The sequence below is a fragment of the Aquarana catesbeiana genome, linkage group LG13 (assembly GCF_042186555.1).
Source record: "Aquarana catesbeiana isolate 2022-GZ linkage group LG13, ASM4218655v1, whole genome shotgun sequence".
Taxonomy (NCBI): domain Eukaryota; kingdom Metazoa; phylum Chordata; class Amphibia; order Anura; family Ranidae; genus Aquarana; species Aquarana catesbeiana.
The window spans coordinates 10519103-10536271 of record NC_133336.1 but is presented as its reverse complement, the minus strand read 5'-3'; the positions used below and the strand labels follow the sequence as shown (position 1 = coordinate 10536271).

Here is a 17169-nt window from a genome sequence, read left to right as displayed (position 1 = left end):
ACAAAGTTCACCCATATTTTTTTTGTATCCAGTATACTGCTTCTGGAAAAAAAAAAAATTAAAAATCTGTAGATAAATTCAATGCCGCTAATGTAATTAATGTCATGCTTAACAGATTTTACAGTTGTAGGTTTTACATATTAGACGAAATACTGTATTTTTTTTTTTTTCAGTATGTGTTTAGGAGCTTATGTGCAAAAGCATTGAATCACTTTTTGTGACAGCTCATCTCAGTGCTCTGTACTGCGATGAAAGGGGCACGTATAGGTGCCTTTAGACAGAAACTGGATGAGCTGACCAGAAAATAAATAAAATCTCAGAATACGTTCTTATTCTTAAACATTTGTTGATTTTTATTAGAATATAAACTGTAGGTTATAATAGGTATTCTGTCTTTTATATTATGGACTGTAGTAGTGAAAGGTGCATTTTATTTTTAGTGTATCACTCTTGTAAGTAGGGTGCTTATTCTCCCTTGTAGCTTTTGTTGTTTATTTGTTATGTCCCTATCTTATTGTACAGTATTATGTATACTGTCATCTTTATATATTTGCCTACTTAGTAGTAATCACAAAGATAGTAATGGGATTTATTTATTTGGTACAAGGGAACTCCAAATTTATATTTGTTTCTTATTTTCTAAAAAGAATAGTGAAGAGTGATGCATGGTGACAGTGCTACCATCTTATTATATGTGCTATATGTAGCACATACAGGGGGTGAATTAGATAATTAGAGTCTTAATTTTTAATCTTAGCTTGTAAGCTCTGGTGAGCAAGGTCCCTTATTGGTATTGGCTAGAACTTATTTTGTCCTACCTGATTACAATATTTAGTAATTATCAGGTTGATTATTAGTTTGCCTAAATAAATAATTTGTTTCTTTATTCCAGGAGCAGCCAGCACGTTTTCATATGTAAAGTTATACTTTGTAAAATTTCACTCCTTTTGATTTTTTATTATTCAAGTTCCTAGTAATGCTACTACAGGTGGCAAAGTCAGTTTTTTGGATTAGGGTCACTCTGCATTAATATGATCTAATTAGCAATAAAATTTGTATAGAATTTTTCTTAAGGAAGGGACATAGTAATGCACATTGTCTTAACCTCTTTAGATTTAACAGACTGTGCAAGTGACCATGTAATTTTATTTTGATTTCTTTTTAATTATGAACAATCACAATGTAGTTTCACAAAATGTAGTTCTTCAAAGTCTATTTTGTGTGCCTGTATATAGACTTTATTGCAATGAAAGAACAAAGCTGTAGATATAGATATACTTAAATAAATGTCTGCTCCTTTTTAAAGTAAATCACAGTTTTTCATATGGTCATGCAAATGTATGAGACAACAGCTAAGTGTCTGATGTGGGAAATTTTTCCCAGGCTTGGAGTGTATACAGCACTGATATCAGATAATTGTACCCATTTATATGAAAAATCAGTTCCATTCTACTCTATGCTTGGCATAGACGATAGAACCTTGTGTCCACACTCATATTCATTGGTGGATAGGTTGTATGGGCTGTTGTAGACCAAATTAAATACAATTTACTGGGCCATATGAAACTTTGGATAGATTTGTCACTAAGTTTAGGAGTTCTAGAGGCAAATGATAGTTGCTTAGACTTCATGCTGTACAGTGGGAGATAAAATGTTCATGTGTTTAAAATAATTAACCAAATTGGTGTAGTTTTGTTTCTAAACAGATCCTTGTTTTAGATGTGATCTCTTGTTCCAGTCAAAGCCACTAAAGGAATGTATGTCAGTAACTCTTGATGACTGCAAGTACATTAAAGATCATAAAAGGAAGTGGAAGAATTCACAATTCAAGTGACAGTTTAAATCCACATTTGTGACAGTGACATTTTTCATTTCTAAAGTAGTCAAAGTCTGACTGAGATTACCAAGAGTGTTATTCACATAAGTGCAAGTGGAATACATACAAGAGACTGTTGCAGACAAAGACATTGGAAGTATTTCAGTAATGGACAATGCTAATTAATTATATGTGATACTTTGTATGTAGAGACTTACTGTTGTTTTGTTTGTTATATATGTTATAGGTATTATTATTGTGAACACCTTAAAGTGGAACTTTGGTCAGAAACTTAATTCCTGCTGGATCACTTGAGGCTGACCCCTTTTGCAGGTGTAGCTATGAAACACAGTAAAAAAAAATAAGTGCCTATACTGTTTAAAATCCACTGTTCCACCCTGCTCTACACAGGCTCAGTTGTGCTCTATTTTTGCATTGATTAAAATCTAGCGGCCAGTCTGCTGACAGCCTGAAATTCTACTGCTGCTCAAAGGTTCTGGGTTTCAGTAAAATGGTAGCATAATAATTAATGTGGAATGCATTTTTCTTGCTAATGAACCTTATTTTATCACATTTTTGTGAGTAGAGTTCCACTTTGAGTAAATGTTCAATCATTATAAACAAATAGTTTTATCATTTTTTGCTTAAAAAAAAAAGTGGAGAGGTGTAATGTAATGAGTATGACATTATCGCTAAAGACTGTATGCTATTGATGCTTTATAGGATATGTTATCATATTTGTCTTGATATTGTTTTATAATTCATGTTTTAAGACATAGGAGAGGTAGGCTACTGACTTAGACAGTATAGCAGTGACTGACAGAAGAGACCCATGCTGACTGTTATTGTATAACATTCTGCAGTATAGTATGTGCAGAAATGGACAAAAAGTGAAATGGTTTTGGGTTTAGCAAACTTTGTGGGAAGACTACAAAATTAAAACTAATGAAAATTTCTGGACTGACTATATTGACAGTATGACATGACCAGGGTAATAGTGACTGATAGTTGGAGTCAAGATTAAGAAATTATAAGAATTTTACAATTATTGTATGGGAAATAGTATAGGTTGGGAAATGTAAAAGAATAGTCTATATAAAATACTTTGTAGTGAAAACATCTTCGCTTCAAGGAATTTATAATAATAAATATTATTAATATTGTAAGAGTATTGTATTATGATAAAACTATATAGATACATGTATATTATTTTAGCGGATGTTGTAGAAATAAAAGGAACACACTAAATTAAGTTATTAAATAAAATAAGAGTGTAGGAGCCATTGCTTTGTAGGTTGCCCTGAAGTGCTTGCCAGAGACCTATTGTATCCTGACACTAACTATTTTTTATTTTTTATAACTATATTTTTGAAGTGTATTTTATATCCAGACAAATATCGGGTGATCGCAGAAGACATGATGCAACTTGTTACAAATGTTAATTGCTACAAAGGAAGGATTTCATGCATAAAAGGAGGAACTGAAACATCTGAGACTTGTATCCTTGCAGAACAGGTATGCACTGAACTTGTGTCTTACAGCATCCAAAGCAGCTTGTGCTATGATACTGGACCAGCAACTGATGATGAAGGAGATCTCTCCAGACACATCAAGCACTTGGCTAAGCTGAAAAGACCTATGCAGGAAAAGGCAGAGCCTTATGGGACTGAGTCTGCTGAATGCTCCTTGGGACCACATACTTGGCTTTCATTCACTAGCTAAACGGATTGTTCCTCTTCCCTGTTATCCTTGATGTGATGTTGCTGAGTAACTGTTGCCTGTTGCAAGAAGTTTGTGGCAAGAATGATCACAATGTCACTGAGACTGACAACTATGTTTTCCGTGCCACATATGGAGAAGGACTTTGCAGCTACAGAAGAAGATGCAGTGTTTTTGATTGGACTGATTTATTTATTTATTTTTATTTTTTGGACTGATTTATTTATTTATTTTTATTTTTTGGACTGATTTGTTTTTATTTTTTGGACAATTTGTGATAAGTGTCGGGTGTATGGGGTCTCTGAAGGGCATGGTGGGTGATCTGTATTGTAATTGCTGTGAGGCTTGTGTGAAGCCTCAACAGGGGGGAAATGTTGTGGAATCTCATATTAGTCAATGTATTTCATATTGTATATATTGATTTGCATATATTTTATTGATTATTATTATTATTATTATTATTATTTATATTATTATATAGTAGTGGTTTTATCAATATTATTATGCAATAAGTAAAGCAACAATTATTAATTTTTAATAATGTATACTGTGTTTTCCATAGATATAGAAAGTCTTCATTTTAAATGCTGAACTTTGGATGACCTCTCTGCTTCTTTCTTATACTTTTATAGTTTACTGGGTGAAAGTTCATTAGAATAGATTCAAGTAATATAGAATTGTCTCAAGTCTGAAATGCATATAAATCACAAAAGATAAGATAAGAAAACAGGTGGTTAAAATAATTAAGTGGCATACAGGAAAGTTATGTACAGAACATTAATTAAGTTTGCCAGGGTCAAACAAAGGTCTTTGAGCCCTCATTAAAACTGTTAAAGTACATTGAATAAGGAAATACATGTGTGTATGTATTTGTATATATATATATATGTATGTAGTAATTAGACAATATTGAATTGGTAATTGGCTATGTATGTGTGTATGTATATATATTTATATATGTATATGTGTATGTATGTATATATATATGTATATATATATATTTGATACAGTACTTTTGCATATAGGATTATATAGTAAAGCATATAACACATCTGGTGGGGTTATTGAAAGTTCATTGTCTCATAGTCGTAAATCTGTCATCCTTGAAGCTAGTATCAAGATAAGGAGAGTCTGATAACACAGCTGGGTGCCAGACTGTCTCTATACAGGTGTTTTTAATTGGACAAAACCAGTTATAAATCACTTTAATGAACATATAGGAATTTTGGGAATAATTAAGTTTATCTGGTTGTAGAACAAGTGTCAGATTTATGGTTGGTTACTTTGACGTAGATCTTAGCGACCAATCAAATGTAAGAAAGATAGTTGAGATAAGACTTGTGAAATGGTATATAAATGCAAGCTCTGTAATTGTTAGTCGGACAAGTCAGATAGGAGCTCATAAGGCTGAACTCTATGTATGCTGCCCTATTGCACGGGTCATAGAGGTCAGAACCAATGGGCAAGTATCTGTCCTAACTTGTCCCCTCGGACAAGTCAGATAGGAGCTCATAAGGCTGAACTCTATGTATGCTGCCCTATTGCACGGGTCATAGAGGTCAGAACCAATGGGCAAGTATCTGTCCACAACTTGTCTCCTCGTACGAGTCAGAGAAGACTTCTTGACTTGTTCCAGAATGTGGTCTCAGGTGAATTTCCCTCAAAGACTTGGTCGAGCTGGAACCCAGAACTCTGTGAGGGGACCAGACCACTGCTCGACCGGCTGGTCCCTATCAGGTGACAGGTTCCCAAGAATTGGCAGTAAAAGCCCATTCTGGTTCAGGGTGAGAACACTTCACAATTGTTTCAATTTGGTTAGAGGATAAGAATATTTATATCTAATATGCTTGCATTGTAAGAAACTGTATAAATTAGACCTGTATATTGTAATATTTTGAACATAAACCTGTATGTTATCAGCTGTTAATAAACCTGCATTGCTGAAGTTCTGCCTGGTTCGATACTTTACTATTCTACTTCAGTACCCCTGAGGGTAAAATCTCTAGCACCCTGTTTCGGAAAAGCACCACAGGAAAGACAGTGCTTCATGCGGATAGTTTTCACCCCACAGTACTAAAAAAGTCCATCCCATATGGACAATACCTGCGATTACACAGGAATTGTTCAGATGATACCCATTTTAAAGAGGAAGCTTACAATCTGCAAACTAGACTGCTAGCACATGGCTACAGTTGTTCTTGTCTACGTAAGGCCTACAATAGAGCAGCCGCACAAACCCAATGCGATTTATTATCCAAAAAGAGGATGGTAAATGATCATGGTATGGATCCTACTAGGATCATTTTGCGATTCTCTAAACAGCATCATGCGATTAGGAACGTCATTCAAAAACATTGGCCCATACTCATGGATAATCCGAAGGTTTGTGGCTTCATTTCAAACAGCCCTTCGATTACTTTTAGACGGGCTACCTCGTAAAAGACAAATTGGTCCAAAGCGAGTTCAAGGACGAACAGAAGACTGAAACACTGCTCAACCTTCGGATCATTCCCATGTGGACACTGCTCTTTTTGTCAATATATAAGACGGGACAAAACATTCCATCTTCCGAATGGGGTATTGTTTAAGCCTGCGCACTTCACCAACTGCCAGACATGAGGAGTGGTATACCTCATGTCATGCGAATGCGGGGCATACTACGTCGATAAGACGAAACAAGAATTTCATCACCGTATATCCAAACACATCTACCATATGCAAATTGGTAACCACTATCCACCACTTGGGTGACATGTGGTGGCAATGCACAACTACAAGATGCCCAAAGTATCCTTCACCGCACTCGATCGGATTCACATACCGGATCAAGGCGGTGATTGGAACAAAACCTTGTTGTAACACGAACAGAGGTGGATATTTAAGCTGGATGCCACCTCCTTTCCAGGATTAAATGAGGCCATCTCCTTTGCCCCATTTTTAAAGGGCTTTGTTTCAGGAAAAACCCATTAAAATTTTCCTGGATCTTTTCTTTTAATATTAAAGACCTTTCGGCCATTTTCCCTGTCTTTATATCCCTCCCTTTGATGTTTTGGTTTTGTTCCACCTGGTTCTATTTTTCTTTATTTTATTTTGCTGTGATTTTGTAGATTTAACAATGTATGTGACTGTTTTTTCTTGCGTGTATTAGTGTCTCATGAATATGCATACTAGAATTAAATAACCATATTAGCTTGGGAGAACATACCCATGCATGTTATGTTTTTACATATTTCTTTTTTCTATGTTTCAAGCAAATGTAAATGGTTATTATGCCTCTTCTTTGCCCTTTTTTCTCCCCTTGGGAGTCTGGCACTCCTGCTGCTGCTGCTTCCGGATTCAGGGTTTCCCTCGGATGTGCCTTCCCGGCAAGTGGGGGAGGAGCCAATTACCATCTATCCGCTCCTCCCCCCTTTTCCCCATCAGGCACCTGGGCTGGCACCAGCTGCTACATTGGGGATCCTTCCTCCTTGCCGGCGACGTTCTGGAACACTCTCGGACATTCCCGGTCACTGCGCATGCACGGGGCCCCGCGCGTGCGACGTGAGGCGGGAACATCGCGTAGTTACGATGAGAGTGACGTCATTTTGGGGCCCGTTCCGAATGCTGGGGAAGCCACACGAGGCTGCCTGAATGGCGGCCATGCCCCCTATGACGGTCTTTTTGAACAGCTCTGGGGGGGGACACGCACCTGTAGTGGATTCACCATGATTGGCATACGCCCATAGCAAGTACATATACACGTGAAAAACCTTGGACTTGTAGCTTTCCTGTTTGGTGGGTCAGAAATCTATGCAGCTCCTGCACTGTAAGTACACAGCTAAGCAATATGTTCTTGCGCCATCTCTGCCCTATACTATTATGATCTGTTAATAATATCTATTATGTACCTATGTGTAACTACTTACAACACTACTCTTTTTATATATATGTATTTCAGACTTGTCGACTCGGATTGGATACTTATCCACTGAGCCTGACACAACTTGCGGCCAATCCAGGGTTAGGTCGTTAGGTCACAAATCAGTATGAGCACATAGGGCGATATGGTGCAGCCTCTTATGTGCTTTAATACTTTTTGAGGTAAATTTGGGTTTACTCTGTTTCTCCTATGTTTGGCTTTATTGTGGGCACTTCCCCCTTTCTTAGTCACATTGTTTGTTTTTGCACTTCTGTTTTTCACTTGTTTTTCATTATGTGCGGCTTTGTACATGCCACACATATCTTCCCTTACCCTCACATCATTGGGTATCCACAATCACCCTCTCACTCAGTCCTTTTCATCTAACCATATTCACAATCTAATTGAGCTGGCGTATACTATTCTGACCCTTTGACCCCCCTACTCTGTTTAATTACTTAACCAATTGGTTTTTTAAATCATTTCTAATGAATTATTTTTACCTATCCATTATTTCTTTTCACACATGTATTTGTCTAATACTTTGAGGCCGCAAACTGCATATATGGTATGCATGGAGATTGGTGCCTCCCAGTTGGCTATTTGACCACCCATTTGAAGAAATACTTTTTAATTTCCCCCTATATATCATGGGTGTATTTCTTAGTCCATTTTTGGGTTTTCGCTGCAAGTGTGGTTTGCTCCCCGACTGATCGTCTGGCCTGACGGGGGGCGACCGCTAGTGTGACTTGTCGTAAGCCACATCGTTGGACTACTGCTCCAGTGTTGGTTGCCATGTCGGTGGAGGTGTTTTGAGACCCCTTGGGGAGAGAGAGCAAGCAGTTTTTTTAAAGGGATCTCCGTGTAGGAGGCTTCTTTTTGCTGGACACACATTGTTGGGTAACTATATCACATGCATGCACTGTACATCATTTTTACTGTGCGTAAGTAAGTTTTTACATGTGTACCTATATCATATATCTTTTAACAGACTGACCCTCTGAAGAAGACCCCTGGTATATGGGTTTGAAACGCGTCAGGTTCAATTTTCTTGTGTTGAAATTGTTTGTTCAATGTTGCTATGGAAATATGTTTGTATAATGTGCGTCTGATCCTATAATTTAATAAGTACTTCCTACTGGAGCTCATTTTTTAACTTTCATGTTATGCGATTTTTTGTAAAATAAACATATTTACTTTTTATACATTACTGACTCAACACTTGCATTTTGCTGCCTAAAAACCCCACCCTGGAGAAACCTTTCTTTTTTGTTCTCATCATTAGGGGTGAGCAGCACTTTTCTCCTCTTTTTGTGTCCTCTCTTTGATGTGATTGAGTTTATACTCTGCCATGTGTATCGGTGTAAGAAATAGGCAGAACCGGCTGGACATTATTCCAAACGTGTTCTCCACCACTCTTCTGGCTCTGGCCAGCCGGTAATTAAAAACCCTCTGGTCCAGGGTGAGGATCCTCATAGGGAATGGCCGCATAAGATGGTCCCCCAGTGCAAACGCTTCATCCGCAACAAAGACGAATGGGAGTCCTTCCGCAGTGTCTTCTGGAGGTGGAAAGCCCAAGCTGCCATTCTGGAGACGCCTGTAGAACTCCGTGTGGGTGATGACTCCACCATCTGACATCCGGCCATTCTTCCCCACTTCCACATACAGGAACTCATAAGTAGCCGACACCACTGCCAACATTACAATACTATTGAACCCCTTGTAGTTGTAATAGTATGACCCCGAGTTGGGTGGTGGGACGATGTGGACGTGTTTCCCATCAATTGCCCCTCCGCAGTTAGGAAAGTCCCACCGCTGGGCAAAGTGGGAGGCCACAGTCTGCCATTCCTGTGGGTTGGAAGGAAACTGTGGAGTCAAACAAGAAAAATAAATTAATCATTTTGCACATAAACATGGAAAGCAGATTAGACACAAACATTCTTGGCCAACATCAGTATAACATTTATTTTAGGGAGTATTTAAAGACAAAGGTATAAGGTCCACCTATCAGATTCCCCCCCCCCCCATGGGCCATTTAAAAAAATGTATGGGGGGAGATGTTTTGGACAGGTAACCCTCTCCACTTTATTGAGAGATGAATGCCTAAATAATGTGTATTACTTTGGCCAGCCCCTCCTTACTTACACTATTGGCAGCCCACTGGACAGGTAAGAAGTGTCATAATACAAAGAGATAAATACACACTGTACACATTTTAGCACATTTTTACATTCTGCTATTACCTATCAAGATAATAATAGGATACAAAAACTTTAAATAGTACCATTTGAAAGAATTCAGGCAGGCCCTTGCACTACATGCTTTGGGGAATTCATCCATAAATATGACCACACAAGAGGTGGGTATAGTGTTTATAAGTTTGGCAAAGTCAACAGATAGAGGATTGGTATCAGCTGAGTTAGAAGTTGGGGGGAGGGAGGGTTCCAAATGATTTTGGGACCCCAAAAAAAGCGTCTGGCACTCTGCCAAAATTTAAAGCACACGTCACAATTTTCAACATTTTAGGGGGTATTTAGGGTAAAGCACTACTACGGAGCTGACAAAATACATTGTTAAGTGACTACATGAGGTGGATATAGGCCCAGGAGAGCATGCTGGGGAGGTAAGTGAAGGCAAATATGTATGAAGGACAAAAAAATTACATAAAAATCCAGCATGCATAAGGACAAAGGGGACGTTCACAGCATATTACTATTATGGTAATTAGGGAATGAGGAAAGAAATACAATATATTAGCAAACATTAAATACAATAAAATGTGATGTTAAAGGATAAAAATCTTACCTTAATATACTCCTTCTGCAGGACCTGGATGATGGCAGAACAGGTCTCTGGGATAATGATCCCCAGAGCCTGGGGGGAGATGCCTGTCGAGAACTTGAGGTCCTGCAGGCTTCTCCCCATCGCCATGTACCGCAAGGTGGCGACTAGCCTCTGCTCCAGAGTGATGGCTTGCCTCATGCAGGTATCCTGCCTGCTGATATAGGGGGTCAGCAAAGCCAACAAATGGTGAAATACGGGGTCCATCATCCAGAGAAAGTTCCTGAAATCGTCAGGATTATTCTCACAGATCTCACGGAGCAAAGGCATGTCACAGAACTGGTCACGCTGGAGCAACCAATTCTTGGTCCAAGAACTCCTCCTCCCCCTGTTCATGGACTGGGCTTGTGTCAAAGTAAGGACCCCAACACCAAGCCCCCGCACTGCACGAACTCTATGATGAGTACGTATACGCAACATGGCTAGAAAATGGTCAGCTGCTCAGAACGAAGTAATGGAACGCACTGAAGAACAGCAAGGCCTGTGAACAGCGATCTGAAAATCAGTAATGAACGAACAAGAACACAATGAAAAATCAATGGTAACTCGCTGCACGCACTGAAGAGCAGATACAAACCCACAAGCACAAACTGAACAGCAGAAATACGATCTGAAAACCATGAGTTTGAAAAAGCGCGAATCATCTCTCACCAAACTTTTACTAACACGAGATTAGCAAAAGGGGCCCAAAGGGTGCCGCGCTTAGTACTGAACAGCCCTTTTATAGTCTCGTTGTACATGGTGGATGTCACCACGTTCTTGGCGTTCGGAAATTCCAACAACTTTGTGCGACCGTGTGTATGCATAGCAAGTTTGAGCCAACATCCGTCGGAAAAAATCCATGGATTTTGTTGTCGGAATGTCTGATCAATGTCCGACCGTGTGTACGGGGCAATACACCTTCCTGCCCAGACCAATTTTTAGCTTTCAGCGATGTTGCACTCTGAATGACAATTGCGCGGTCATGCAACTCTGTACCCAAACTAAATTTTTATCATTTTGTTCCCACAAATAGAGCTTTCTTTTGATGGTATTTGATCACCTCTGGGGTTTTTATTTACTGCTAAACAAATAAAAAAAGCCTGTAAAATTTTGAAGAAAATAAAGTTTTTTTGTTTCTGTTACAAAACTATGTAAATAAGTACGTTTTCTCCTTCCCTGATGGGCACTGATGGGGCTGCACTGACGGGAACTGGTAAGGTGGCACTGATGGGCACCGATGAGGTGGCACTGATGAGGTGGCACTGATGATGGGCACTAATATGCAGCACTGATGGGGCACTGATAGGCGGCACTGATGGGCACTGATAGGTGGTACTGATATGCAGCATTGATGGGTACACATAGGTGGCACTAATGGGCACTGAAAGCCGTCATGGATGGGCACTGATAGATGGCATGGATGGACACTGATAGGCAGCACGGATAGGCACTGATAGGCGGCACAGATGGGTACTGATAGGTTGCACAGATGGGCATGGATGGGCACTGATATGTGGCACTGATGTACACTAATTGATGGTATGGATGGATGCCAATCAGTGCCAAACAATAATGCCTGCCATTTAGTAATGCCCATTGTGGGCACTGATTGGCATTCATTGTGGGCACTGATTGGCATCCCTGGTGGTCATGGGTGGCATACCTGGTGGTGACATCCCTGTTGGTCCTAGTGGCATCCCTGGTGGTCCAGTGTGGGGGGCATCCTCGGGGTGGGGCGGCTCTGATAATCAATCAGCACAGACCCCCCCTGTCAAAGGAGCAAGCCGATCGGCTCTCCTCTACCTCGCGTCTCACAGACGTGAGTGAGGAAAAGCCGATCAACGGCTCTCCTTGTGGGGGAAGATGGTAGTTGCGCTGTGATGAAGGGGGGAGCTACAAAGATGACTAAAGTGGCAAAGTGAACTAAAAAAGCAGAAACGGGCCAATGCATGAATGGATCCTACATGCTAAAAGAACATGGTGGGGATGCAGTGCAGTGCAATGTAGCTAATCATCATGACTAAAATGTTGCGGGCAGACAAAGCCTAATATATAAAGGTAATTGTGAAACAGTGACTGCTTGAATATAGCAAAGCAAAATTGCATATACTAACACAAATAGGATGAATAATGACACAATGCAAAAAAATATATATAATGCAAGAAAAATATATGTGGGCTAGTGTCCTATTAGCAAAAATGTGCCAAATCCTGGTGAACTACAAGTGACAAATCCCTAGGGCAAACATGAATATTAGTTCTATCATCCAGTCCAAAAAACAAAAACTCGTGATGAGAAACACAAAACAATTCCTATCGTGAAGGGAAGGGGGATCTTCAGTGAGGACACCTCCGTGTTTGCAAGCCACTTACCTTACAGCTGTAAGGTGTACAGCCTGTGTTGCAAATGACCCGCAGGTGTAGACGTTCTGTGTATAAGGTAGTGACAATGATGAACATGCCAAGCGAAATATAAAAAATAAAAAGTATACAGCATGTAAAATAACTTTGCAACAACCACAGTGGAGGGGGGGCAAGACACACACGGGGGGAGGTTGCACTCACTTTCCTGAAGTGAGTGTGGGCATCAATCCACGAGCGCCGAGCTCGTATGCCTCCAGGAGTATCAGCAATCTGGAATCTGTCCCCGTGCCTGGAAACTGGAATATGTCCCCGTGCCTCTCTCCTCAGTGTTCGTCAGGTAGAGTAGTGATGTACAGTGTGAGGGGTTTACACTGTGATCAGCCGTGATTGGACATGGCTGATCACATGATAAAGAGTCTCCGTCATAGAATCTTTACCTAGATCGGTGTTGCAGTGTGTCAGACTGACACACCGCAACAACAAACGCCGTGATGCACACTCCCAGGAGTGCACAGCGGCTTGATATCTTGGCGACATCATATGACGTCCGGTCAGGATATTGAAACCACTTTGCCGCCATCATTTTGCTATATGGCTGACGGCAAGTGGTTAATAATAATAATAATAATAATGCAATTATATGGATTTCCCTTTTGTCTCAGTATATAGCCAATCCTGGACTGTTATCTAATTCTTGGATCTTATCACAATCTGTTATCAGCCATGAAAGAGGCACTTCATAAAACCTACTTAAAAATCTGATATACTCTTTGGTCTAGTAGCTAGTAAAATAGATGTGATTGTAGGAGGACATACACGGGGAATCAGATCTCACTGCAATCACCAATCAGAGCCTCATATGAGCTTCCTGTCACCTGACTATTTTGATCAATCACTAGCAATGCTGATCCTGGCCTCTCACTGTCTGCTGATACCATTCATGCTCAATACAGAAGGAGATTATAGCCCAATACGAGTCATGTCAGTGGTATTCTGTGCTCATTCTGTGTATGGAGATATCACCATCTCTACATATGGATGATAATATTGGGGGGCCTACTCCAGTGGCAGCTGGTGCATAATTTTCTTGGGGGAAGGGGGGCGGCCCACACCCAACAAGCCACCCCCCCTTCCCCCAGCCAGCAAACCGCCCCCACCTCTCATCGATTGATCAATCAATGCTCCCCTGCTGCTCGATCGAAACAAGCTCTGCTTGCCTGTCAGGCCCCCTGCCAGCCTCGCAGTTACCCCCCAGGTTGTGGCTTTGGTGACTTCTCACCCCCGCATCTCCTCCCAAGTCCTGGCAGTTGCTTCTCCTCCTGGCCAATCAGGACTTAGGACTCGCGGCCAATGGGGTCTTAGTGCTCCCAGCCAATCAGGACCCGCTTCCTGATTGGCCAGGAGGAGAAGCAGGAAGACATTAGCGTATATTAATTCTCTATTTTCACACAACTGGGTGGACTCTGCTCCCCGAGCCCACCCTTTGTGAAGCCATTAGAGCCTCAGGCTCTGATCATGTGCTTCAAAAAAATAAAAATAAACCCCATTGAAATCCATGCGTCTGGTGCCTTGCATGTAGATTAGGGGCCGGGTGCGTGGACAAAGGGAGCGGTGCCCCTGCGCTGGTCTACTTCATTATAACATTTTTCTTATAAAATTCTATGTCCTGGAGTGTTATAAAGTGATCTTATATAAATGATTCCATTCATTTTCTTCTGGTAACATTCTTCTCTTCTAGTTTGATGTCTAATCACCTGACAGACAATTCCTGCCCCCATCTGGCATCTGGAATAAGAAATAACCAGACACTGAGGACACTAAACCTGTCTAGGAACAATCTGGAGGGTCCTCATTTCAGGGATCTGATGGAAGCTCTGACAACAAGCCGGATAGAGGAATTACGGCAAGTATAACAGGACTGACTGAGACAATAATATTCTGGGAGAGTTGATATCTAAAACACAAATAATATATGAATATGATAATAAATAATAATATAATGAAATTATATGGTTCTCATTTTTGTCTCAGTAAATAGCTAATCTTGAAATGTTGGGTAATTATTGAATCTTATCACTCCATTAGCCATGAAATAATTGTTTCATAAAACCTGATATTCTGTTTTGTCTGGTAACTGAAATAGATGAGATTATAGGAGGTCATACATGGGAGAATCTGTATGTAAGTATTTATATATCGCTAAAAATGTATACAGCACTTTACACACATATTATACATTCATATCAGTCCCTGCCTTCAAGGAGCTTACAATCTAATGTCCCTAACTCACATTCATACATATTATAGGACCAATTACCTCCCAGCATGTATTTTGGAGTGTGGGAGGAAACCTACACAGGCACAGGGAGAACATACAACCTCCGGGCAGGTAGTGCCGTGGTTGGCATTCAAACCGATGACCCCAGTGCTGCCAGGTGGAAGTGATAACCACTTTTCTATTGTGATGCACATCTGCTATTCAGTCTTGAGGGATCTCCTCCATACTTCCTTCTTATCAGCAGAGAGTATCAGAGAACAAAACCACCCGTCCAATCTCTAGCAATGCTTATTCCGGCCTCACACTGTCTACTGATGCCATTCATGCTCCATACACAAGGAGATTATAGCACAATGCAAGTCATTAGACATGTGCAATTCGTTTCATTCCGAATTCGTTTTTCAAACAAAATTCCACAAATTTGTTACTTTGGAAATATTCAAATTAACGAAAACCCTTTTAATACATTTTTTTGAAAATTTGAAAATTGAAAATTTGGAAAATTGAAGATTCGGAAATTCATAAATCCTACAATTCGAAAATAAGAATGAAAATCTGAAAATTAGAAAACCCCCAAATTCTAAAATCTGAAATATTAACTAACTAATAATAACTATTACTAACTATTAAATTATAGGTATTGGAATTTCCTTCCAAATTTGGCTGTTATTGAACGTAACGAATACAAATCTATCCAAAGTTACGAACTATCCAAAATAACGGATGCAGCATCTAAACAAATAGAATGTATTGAATTAATAATAATAATAAAAACGTTTTTATAATTATTTATTTTTTTATTACTAATTTGTTACGTTCCATTTGTTTAGATGCGGCATGTGTTATTTCAGATCATTCATAACTTCGGATAAATTCGTATTCGCTACATTCACTAACAGCCAAATTAGAAAGGTAATTCCAATATCTATAATTTAATAGTTAGTTATTATTAGTTAGTTGTTATTTCAGATTTTTTAATTTTCAGATTTTTAAATTTTCAGATTTTTGTTATTATTTTCTAATTTTTGAATTTTTCTGATTTCTAAATTACGAATTTATGAATTTTTGAATTTACAATTTTATTCGAAATAACAAATTTTGGTCATAAGGAATGACCCAAAAAAAACCGAATGAAACAAAAACAAACTAACTTTGGCAATGCACATGTCTATGAGTCATGTCAGTGGTGTTCTGTGCTCATATATCACCGTCTCTACACATGGATGATAATATTGGGGTGTCTACTCCATTATAATATTTTTCTTATAAAATTCTAAGTCCTGGAATGTTATAAAGTGATCTGATATAAATTATTCCAATAAAGAGAAATGAGTTCCATTCATGTAGAGAATAGTTACATTCATTCCTGGGGGAGAAATTAATTTTCTTCTGGTAACATTCTTCTCTTTTAGTTTGATGTCTAATCACCTGACTGACAATTCCTGCCTCCACCTGGCATCTGGAATAAGAAATAACCGGACACTGAGGACATTGAACCTGTCTGGGAACAATCTGGGGGGTTGTCATTTCAGGGATCTGATGGAAGCTCTGACAACAAGTCGGATAGAGAGATTACAGTGAGTATAACAGGACAATAGAGAAAATAATATTCTGGGACAGTTTTATATCTAAACCAAATAATAATAATAATAATAATAATAATAATAATAATAATAATAATAATAATAATGCAATTATATGGATTTCCCTTTTGTCTCAGTATATAGCTAATCCTGGTCTGTTATCTAATTCTTGGATCTCATCACAATTTGTTATCTGCCATGAAAGAGGCACTTCATAAAACCTACTTAAAAATCTGATATTCTCTTTGGTCTGGTAGCTAGTAAAATAGATGAGATTATAGGAGGACAAACATGGGGGAATCAGATCTCATTGCAGTCACCAATCAAAGCCTCATATGAGCTTCCTTTGACTGCTGAGCTCTGATGAAGAAGGGACGTGCCCTTCGAAACGCGTTAGCTAGTAGTGATGCCTGTATGTTCCTCTAAGACCTTTGGAAAGCTTCGCTCATCACTATAACTACTTGCTGCTTGTTGCTGCTCGAGTTTTATGGCACCTGATTGTACTACTGCTTGTGAGTAATTTCTTTTATTATTTTATTCAATAAATGTTTTACAAAAGATAATGCACATGGCCGGTGCGCCCCTCTCTCTTTTTATGTCTTTGTTTGCTAGGATTCCCCATCCTTGAGGGCAGCAAGGCCTGTGTCATTTTTCCATATATCTGGTTGACCACTTGTGTGCAGGAGTC

At 39.4% G+C, this 17169-nt stretch overlaps 1 protein-coding gene across 1 annotated transcript in view; it reads left to right on the top strand.

Annotated features, from left to right (window-relative positions):
* The window catches only part of LOC141117590 (NACHT, LRR and PYD domains-containing protein 3-like), a 129231-nt gene that overhangs the window by 91482 nt on the left and 20580 nt on the right, over positions 1-17169 (top strand). Inside the window, exon 9 of the mRNA XM_073610512.1 lies at positions 16311-16475. Within this exon, the coding sequence (XP_073466613.1) occupies positions 16311-16475 (165 nt within the window). The remainder of the gene's footprint in view (positions 1-16310; positions 16476-17169) is intronic.